The 10,000-nt window shown below is 49.2% G+C and overlaps 1 protein-coding gene across 1 annotated transcript in view; it reads right to left on the minus strand.

Moving 5' to 3' along the window:
* cacna2d2a (calcium channel, voltage-dependent, alpha 2/delta subunit 2a) overlaps window positions 1–10,000 on the minus strand; it is a gene marked incomplete at both ends in the record, with an annotated part of 66,077 nt that overhangs the window by 35,018 nt on the left and 21,059 nt on the right. The window contains 2 exons of the mRNA XM_083668542.1: window positions 6,885–6,942; window positions 7,537–7,668. Coding sequence (XP_083524668.1) covers window positions 6,885–6,942; window positions 7,537–7,668 — 190 coding nt within the window. The remainder of the gene's footprint in view (window positions 1–6,884; window positions 6,943–7,536; window positions 7,669–10,000) is intronic.

Raw genomic sequence — 10,000 nt, forward strand, 5'->3', positions numbered from 1 at the left:
ACAGCCACCAGGGGAGGCTGGTGGAGGCAGAAATCAGAGGACGGGCTCATTGTAATGCATGGAAGTGGCTGTCAGTGGAGGCTGGTGGAGGTAGAAATCGGAGGACGGGCTCGGACATGTGTGTTTGATACCGTTGCTCATTCCATCCCATGCATTACAATGAGCCTGTCCTCCGATTTCTACCTCCACCAGCCTCCACTGACAGCCACTCTGTGTGTTCAATGAGTGTTATGTAATTGAATACAGCACCATAGTATTTATTGACAGTAAGTCCACACAGCCTAAGACAATCTCCTCTCTCTCTGTGTGCATTTAATTTTGTGTGACGTTTATCTAACAAAGCCAGAGCCCAGTTTGGCAGTGACACGTTTACTTTTGCATAGTACACAAGGCAGCGGTCGCTCTAACAGTGATTTAGAAAAATGTACCAATATTTCAAGAAATGCTTGCGACCTTTCTATGTTTATACACATATAAACCCCTTAATACATAACAAACACGCTGAAAACATGTGCCGTCATGACAAAAAAAAAATAATAATAATAATTTGGAGTAGCAGGTATGCATGGAGACCAGTGAAGGGAGAACGACGGTAAACATGACTAGATTAAAGCTGTCAAATTCACACCAAAATTACCCTCCCCACAACCCACAACACACACACACACACACACACACACACACACACACACACACACACACACATTTCAAAAGAAACACATTATACAACCAATAGAACACAATGACACATTTTAGCGTCGCCGTGATTGTGTTTCTGTCCATTTCGCGGCGGCGCCGCAAAAGCGTCTCATTGGAATTCATGAAATAGTTATTTTTTTTATCACGGAGCAGCGTGGTTAAAATCAATATATTACCTCTGCCTGGGGGTAGCTCTCGCAGGAGATTGTGTTTAGGCACCCTGACCCATTTCACTGAGTGTTGTGCATTACATTTGATCGGGGAGAATTATCTACACACACTTAAGATCACACACAGAGACACAACACCATACGTGGCGTGGGCCCAGGTATATTTTCGTATGTGTGCAGGCGTGTGTGTTGGTGTGATTGTGGGGGTAGGCGCGTACGAGTTCATGTATGTAATATGTATGCAGCGTATGGGTATTTGTATGTGGGAGGTTTTAGTGTGTGTGAATACTGACATGTGGGTCTGAGTGCAGGTGCTTGTATGTGTTTTTGTGTGTGTATCAGGGGAGGTGGAAGGTTGGGATGGAATGAGGAATGGTATAAAACACGTCTATATATATATATATATATATATGTGTTAGATCTGTGTGTGTGTGTGTGTGAGTGTGTGTGTGTGCACCTATATGTGCGTGCATGCGTGTGCGTTCGTGCCTGTGCCTGCGTGCCTGTGCGTGCGTGCCTGTGCCTGCGTGTGTGTGTGCGTGCCTGCGTGCGTGCGTGTGCGTTCGTGCCTGTGCGTGCGTGCGTGCGCGTTCATGCCTGTGCCTGCGTGCGTGCGTGTGTGTGTGTGTGCGTGTGTGTGTGCGTGCCTGTGCCTGCGTGCCTGTGTCTGTGTGCGTGTGCGCCTGCGTGCCTGTGTCTGCGTGCGTGCGTGTGTGCGTGTGTGCCTGCGTGCCTGTGTCTGCGTGCGTGTGTGCGTGCGTGTGTGCGTGCGTGTGTGCGTGCGTGCCTGTGCGTGTGCATTTGTGTTGTGCTGATGGGTTTATTATTTTATGGACTGCTGCTCTCTTAGTGCTGCTGTGGATGTGGCAGGCGAATAAAGATTAAATTAAGATAAAAATATAGGAGGATGTGGCCCACAGAGCCTGCAGCAGAAAGAGATGTTGTCTGACTTTTATTTATTTCACTTTTTGTTGATTATTTTAGGGGTTGATATACCAAGACTCACATTTCCATATTTTGGGTTACGGACAAAATCTAAAATATTTTGGAATTATGGAGCTATACAGTGTGAGAGGTCAGAAACACGTTTGGATTCAGAAACCTTCCCAACCTCCCCAGCTCCCTGCTACTCTATGAAAATGTCACTGACATAGTGGAGCAGCAGTCTAAACAAAAAACGTGGACCGATTTACAATTTCTTGTATTATCATTTTTTATTTAACCTTTATTTTGGCAGGGAGTCCCGTTGAGACCAAGGTCTCTTTACAAGGGAGCCCTGCATACACACACGTTCAGGTTTAAATTAGCCTCCTGTTTTTCTGTCATTCAGTAATCAAACAAAGGCAAAAAAAATATATGAGCCCAGGGTCACTATTTTTATTTATTTATAAAAAAATGTTTGGGGGTCACTATTCTGATTGGAATAGGTAAAGGTCACACTTTCAGACTGTGGCTGAAAGTGGTCAGTCAAACTGTCTCTCAGTCCAAGAGAAGGCTGGCCTTCCACTCGAGGGGTGAGGAGAAACGGGTGAGACAGGGGAAGCGGGGGAGATGAGCCCTGAGCTCCAGGTTTTATTTTTTGGGGGGGGGGGAGTTTTTCACATTTTCGGAGCTTGGGCTCCTGGGATTGACCACAAGCCATCATATTGACCGAGAGGGGACAGTAGATTGACTTTTGGGAGAAATCAATATCTGTTATGGCCAGCACGCCGTTCTGACCCTGGGAGGTAATGGGATCTCTGCAACGCTTGGCTAACAGGTCTCCATGACTGTCTCTCTATATTTCTCTCCCCCTTTCCTCCCTCTTCTCCCTCTCTCTCCCCTCCTCCTCCCTCCCCTCCCCTCCCCTCCCCTCCCCTCCCCTCCCATCCCCTCTTCCTGACTTCCTTTGATAACCTGAACAGACATTATAATGGACAAATGTTAATAATTAATGTCAGAGCAATTGGAGACAATTAAGTGTGTTGACTGGACCATTAATTTTCCTGGGGCCAATGGGGGGGGGGGGGGGGGGAGCAGACGGAGGAGAGAGCCCATCTGTGGAGGGGGGACGGCAGGCAGCCTCCTCATCTCCATCCCCTCCTCTCCTCCCTGGAGCACCAGAGAGGACAGGCCTGGCCAGCTCTCCTAAAGGCCATCCATCCCCACAAAGGTGCAGGTCTATTAGGCCACAAACTGTGCATGCAGCCCCGCACCCTGGCCCTTCTCCACTGCAGACGGATCTTTCCAGGGCTAAATCCCATTTCGGCGTCGGTGTCAGTGGTAGAGATGCTGGAGCATGTCCATACGATCGTATCTGTGCACTCTGGTTTCTATAGTGGTATATGTGAGGGTGTCTTATATGGCATATTGCTCAGTATGATAGGACTTATCTGATAGTGTGTGAGTGGAGGGTTGATATGTGTCTGTATGTGTGTGTGTGTGTGTGTGTGTGTGTGTGTGTGTGTGTGTGTGTGTGTGTGTGTGTATGCGTGGGCGGGTGTCTATGCTTGTATGTACATCCATGTGCGGTCAAGTGTGTTTTTATGAGAGAGGTTGTGTGAGTGTGTGTGCTTACTGTACATGTGTGTGTGTGCTTGTATGTATATGTGTGTGTGTGTGTGTGTGTGTGTGTGTGTGTGTGTGTGTGGGTGTGCAATGCCTGATTAAATTCCACTTCAAAGATCTAGTTATCTATTACTGTCACCTCGAACACACACGCGCGTGATTGGCTTAGCTAACCCAGTGGGCATGTCTTTCAGGCCCCTGTGATTGGCTGACCCCACAGGAGAGTGTCACTAGTGGCGACAGCGTGTTCCACCATAATCACACAAGCTTGACCTGACACATCCTGGCCCTCGCTGCCACGGCCCCTGCCACTCAACACGGCTGGCCACGGGTTGCTAGGCAACAGGCCACAGGAGCTTTGTGAAGGGGACGCTGAGACCAAGAGGCAGGGAGAGGATCGGGGGAATGACAGTGACAAACATGGAGGACCAGGGGGGTGACATGGTGCTCTTCAGCACAAAAACATCCCCCCCCCCCCCGTCTGCTCCTCCTCTGTCACTCCCTCTGTTTCTTCACCTCTCAGCTCTCCTTCCTTTCATCTCTCTCTCTCTCACTGTCTTTCTCTCTCTCTCTCTGCCTGTCTGTCTGTCTCTCTCTCTTGCTGTCTCTCTCTCTCTGTCTCTCTCTCTCTCTGTCTGTCTCTGTCTCTCTCTCTCTCTGCCTCTCTGTCTCTCTCTCACTGTCTCTGCCTTTCTGTCTCTCTCTGTCTCTCTCTCTCTCTGTCTCTCTCTCACTGTCTCTCTCTCTCTCTCTCTTTCTTTCTCTCTCTCTCTCTCTCTTTCTCTTTGTACATGTCCCTTTCTATCACAAGGACAGAAGGAAGAGTCCTCTGGCTCTACCACATGGGAGGTTATTAGACACTGTTGTCTGTACAGTGGTTGAAAGTGAAGGCGTGAAAGGAAAACACACCAACATGATATCCATCCTTCCCTCCCTCCTTCCCTCCCTCTTCCCTCCCTCTCATGATACCCCTCCTTCCCTCCCTCTCACTTGTCAGCCAGGTAACACATTGAGAAGCACAAACAGCTCCATGACTCGAGGGCTTCCTGTTCACACACAGCCTTGCATCCCAGGTATGATGTGAAGTGCTTGTCTGCGGGAGGAGTAGTGGCAGGGACACCTACTACAAGTGTGAACTTAATGAGTCTGTCAGGGCGCAGGTCGTTAGCTCCTCACACTGATGCTGGGGGAAACGCCGTGTAAGGGGGGGGGGGGGGTTCAGCTTCACAGGGGCTTTTGACAGACAGACACACACACACACACACACACACTCTGATTAACCAAGCCTCGGAATCAACCTGGATGGAGCAGAAAGCCCATTCCTTGTCTTGGTATGTAGTTGTGTGAGTCGTGTTACATGACAGCTCTGTATCTACAGCTTGTTTATGAAATTATGTTGTCATGTTGCCTCATGTTGACGTATTTTCATGTTGACGTATTTTCATATTGACGTATTTTTAGCTGATATGCTGCATGGCATCCTGGTGCTGCTCAACGTTACTGCACAATGATTCAAGCCAGAATAAATTGCCATTTAGGTCAACGTTTGTGTATTTGGGGCGATACATTCTACTTTCCCAAATAGCTCTGTGAAGTGTGAGTGTACCCCTCAGAAGCGGCTGGTGTGGGCCTTTAAAGCACCGTCTATTTGTATCGGTATGAATGTACGCCATTTAGCTGACGCTTTTATCCAAATCGACTTCCATTGCAGTGAGTGCATACATGTCAGTATATATGGTCCCAGCAGGAATCAAACCGACAACCTAAGCGTTGTCAGCGCCCTGCTCCACCCACTGAGCCACAGGAGGACCACAGGCTGTACTCATTCCTCATAGAGTATACAGTGCTGTGAGGAAGTTTTCCCTACTTTGTAGTTTGAGAGTTTATTCTTCTTTGTCTCAGTGCATTCACCTCCTACCCATCATCCCCCCCCACACCCACCCCCCCGCCCCCCCCAGCCCCTTCGCTGACCTGGAACAGCCAACAAGGCTAAGCTGGACAGAGACAGGGACGGACGCGGAGCCCGAGATCACGTTAAATCAACATGGCTGACATGATTATGTCCGGTGCTCTAATGTGTACGGAGGCAACAGGCAGGCCGTCCACAAAGCTGATGTGACAGCGCCAGGTACAGGGAGGGGGGTGTGTGTGTGTGTGAGTGTGTGTGTGTGTGTGTGTGTGTGCGTGTCTGTGTGTGTGTGTGTGCGTGTGCGTGTGTGTGTGTGCGTGTCTGTGTGTGTGTGTCTGCGTGTGCGTGTGTGTGTGTGTCTGTGTGTGCGTGTGTGTGTGTGTGCGTGTCTGTGTGTGTGTGTGTGTGTCTGCGTGTGTGTGTGTCTGCGTGTGTGTGTGTGTCTGTGTGTGCGTGTGTGTGTGTGTGTGTCTGCGTGTGCGTGTCTGTGTGTGTGTGTGTGTGTGTGTGTGTGTGTCTGCATGTGCGTGTGTGTGTGTGTCTGCGTGTGCGTGTGTGTGTGGTGTAGCAGAAACAGACTGACAGAAGCCAGGTCAGGCTCGCTGCTGCTGCGGACCTGTAAATGTCAGTACTGGGCCGGCTCCTACAGAGACCTGTGTGTGTTTGCGTGCATGCGTGCATGCGTGTGTGTATGTGTGTGTGTGTGTTTGTCCTCACACACCTCACACACCCCTGCTAGTCCTGAGCCCTTACACAGACCAACTGTACTGAGAGGAGCTGCAAGCTAAAGTGAGCACAGAAACAAAAGCATGTCGTTATTCCATATCTCTTCTGCCACTTGGCTGTTGTCCTTGTAGCTACAAGGAACTTATGTTCCTACCTGAGATAAGTAAGGGTTAGATAATGCTCTGACCTCTAACCCCTGAAACACAGGGCCACACTGCTCTGTTCAGCTCCAGGGGTAGAGGAACAAGGAAGGTCGACAGCACAAGCAAGGTCGACAGAATTGTAAAATGCTACGGTAGCATAACCTTCCATATCGCACCAGACACGGAGAGAATTCTAACAACATAACATTCATGGTAGAATGTCAGGCATCCAATGGACTGTGCATTCGGAAACCAGAGAAGGCTGGCGGAGGCGGGAATCAGAGGACAGGCTCATTGTGATGCGTGGAATGGAATGGGGAATTTCTCATTCCGTTCCATGTATTAAAATGAGCCCGTCCTCCAATTTCTACCTCCAACGGCCTCCCCTGTTCAGGACAATAAAAATGGTCTTGGAACCCTGAACGATCTTGGAACCTTTCACAACACACACGTTGTGTTCCGGAACGTTCCTTTCTCTCTTTTCTCTGAACTCAAAACACAAAATCAATCTCACAAATCCTGACGCTCCACAACAACAACAACAACAACAGCACTGGGTTGGAACCATGTGGAGAGTGAGCGGTATCCTGAGGCTATCGCGGTAGGAGGGGAGACATGGAGCGTACAGGGAACCCAAGGCTCCCTCTCGTAGGAGAAGAGGAGAGGAGAGGAATGGAGGTCAGTGCTCACCATGGGCGTCTGCGAACGTCATACAGATCAATCTTATTGGGTGCTCTCCAAGGTGTGGCTGGAGAAGGGAGGAACATTATCATACATTATGATTACATATTATACCGCTGTGCGATATCGTTTAACTTCATGTATGTAGTATACGCGGGGGAGGCTGGTGGAGGTAGAAATCGGAGGACGGGCTCATTGTAACGCATGGAACGGAATGTGGAGCAGTGTGTTTGATACCGTTCCTCATTCCGTTCCATGCATCACAATGAGCCCGTCCCCCGGTTTCTGCCTCCACCAGCCTCCCCTGGTAGAATATCTATTTAGATCTGGGTCAAGGATTATAGTATCATTTTTCAAAGACGACTGAGAAATAATGGCAAGGCTTTATTTGAAGGTACTGTAGCATACATAGGCATTTATAACACTTGACATGACTGTGTTTAATAACACCTTAATAAGTGCTATTCATTGGTCTGTGTCACGGGAGGCTGCTGGAGGTAGAAATCGGAGGACGGGCCTATCGTAATGCATGGAACGGAACGAGGAATGGAATCATGTGTTTGATACCATTCCTCATCCCGTTCCATGCATTACAATGAGCCCGTCCTCTGATTTCTCCCTCCACCAGCCTCCCCAGCCTCCCCTGGTTCTGGTCACGTACCTGGGTAGTACCGGGTCACCCCCGTGGCGCTGCCGAACACCTGCCAGCGCAGGGAACTGTCCTCTCTCCGATTCTCGATGAACACCCTCTCCAGAGCCTGAGTCCAGTTCAGCTCATTCAGGATGACTGGGGCTGCGGAGGGCAAAATAACACCATCAATACACACACACACACACACACACACACACACACACACACACACACACACACACACACACACACACACACACACCACAGCACAACCTGCATTGTAACATCCACGCGTAGCAGTGGGGTTAAAACCAGAAATCCTTATTCCGTGTGAGTCCCGTATAATGTGGTGTGTTAGACAATATCTCTTCTGGCTGAGCGACCTTGTCCACTCGGACGGCGGGCGACCTGACTTTATAAGCATGTATATATGCAGCCAGCTCGGGCCAGCCAGGGCCGGTCATCAGAGCAGGGCATCAGCGTAATCCGCAAGACCTCCACAGAGGAGAGCGGTGGAGGAGGAGGAATCGCGGGCTGACCTTGGGGGGAGGTCATGTGTCAACGGACGGGTGGGAAGCAGCAGGTTGGACTCCAGATTGGAATGGAGACAAACAGGGAGGGGACAGCCCACTCCTGCTGCTATGTCGCTACGCCCCCCACCCAGAGGGCAGAAAGAAAAACCTAACCTCTCTGTTTGTCAGTGTGTGTGTGTGTGTGTGTGTGTGTGTGCACTCGTCTGTGTGTGTGTGTGTGTGTGTGTGTGCACTCGTCTGTGTGTGTGTGTGTGTGTGTGTGTGTATGTGTGTGTGTGTGGGTGTACGTGTGAGTGTGTGTGTGTGTGTGCACTCGTCTGTGTGTGTGTGTGTGTGTGTGTGTGTGTGTGCACTCGTCTGTGTGTGTGTGTGTGTGTGTGTGTGTGGGTGTACGTGTGAGTGTGAGTGTGTGTGTGCGTGTGTGTCGATGTATGACTAAAATCTCTATCTCACAGGTCAGTGCTACTGTATGAAATGGATTTATGGTCCCGTGGAGAGGTATTTATCACCCATTCAACCAGAACCGGAACCGGAAAGCTGCCATAGAGTAAACCTTTCAGTTCTTGTTTAATAGTCAGGCAGAAGTCCGAAGACGGGGGAACGAATCGAGGTTTAATGGCCGCCCTGATTAAAGGAGGAACAGGACGAGGAGCTGAGCTGACGAGGACTTCACCTCGCCTCTCTGATTTAATTACCCAGCCAACCACCACAGGCTGATAAGACCCCGAACCGCCAAGTCCAGCTTTCCTAAACCACCCTGTTAGAATTTCACACAAATAAATGATCATTATCCACTTTTCCCATGATTTTCAATTACTGCTCAGAGCCTCTGATGAGCTGTCAGGTTAGAGAGAGGGGGGAGAGGGGGGGGAGGGGGGCTACGACCCGCCCCCGGCCCTGCTCTGGTGAACCCCTCGTACACACTCACACTCACACACACACACACACACACACATACACACACACACACACACACACACACACACTCACACACCCCTGTCTACTGTAAGCCTCATTCCTATGCATGGTCATAATCACACCACTGTTTTGTTTAAAAATGAAACACTCTTTTTGAAACCTATTTTCCCACAGTCACACTGAAGTTATATATACTACATAAGCATGTATATATGCAGCCAGCATATATATATATATACATATATAGTGTTTTTTGTTTGAATATCTCTAGTAACAAAATCAATAATGGGAAATGCAGTACTCAAATATTTGTTTATGACAGCCCCACCGTCTCTTGCTTTCTAAGACACACACACACACACACACACACACACACACACACACACACACACACACACACACCAGCACTAACCAGTGTCTGGAGGGTAGGAGCATATGAGAGCCAAATTGTTGTTGTCACCGAGGGGAGCGCCTGAACATGTTTTCCACAAAATTCATAAGGATGAAGGCGAGAGAGCAAGATGGAGAGAACCTTCTAGATGGGGATAGACAGGAGGAAAAGAGGAGGAGAGAGAGAGAGAGAGAGAGATAGAGAGATAAATAGATAGATAGATAGAGAGAGAGAGAGAGAGTGAGAGTGAGTGAGAGAAGAAACTGAAAGAGAGCCCTAAGACTTGCAAGTTATTAAATTTAAATATGTAATTTCTCTCCACTGTGAAACATATCTTGAGAAAACAGTCTGCAAGCTGCATGACTGGGCATTTCTTAACAAATATGTCCCCCAAAATATGTCCCAGAAAATATGTCCCAGAAAATATGTCTGTGTTGGGGTTAAACCTACTGTAAGCCATCTCAGTGGGCTCCTGGCTCCCCTCCGCTCTGTGTGCTGCTATCAGACAGACAGGGCTCTTATCTAGAGGCACTTGCCCTTTAATGACAGCTGTCCTAGACAGGCCAAGGGCAAGGAAACGACCCGGGAGGCATAAAGCCTGGACCCAGACAAGGAGCCCTGCTAAAGCCTGGACCCAGACAAGGAGCCCTGC

Source organism: Argentina silus, assembly GCF_951799395.1.
Source record: "Argentina silus genome assembly, chromosome: 4".
Lineage (NCBI taxonomy): Eukaryota > Metazoa > Chordata > Actinopteri > Argentiniformes > Argentinidae > Argentina > Argentina silus.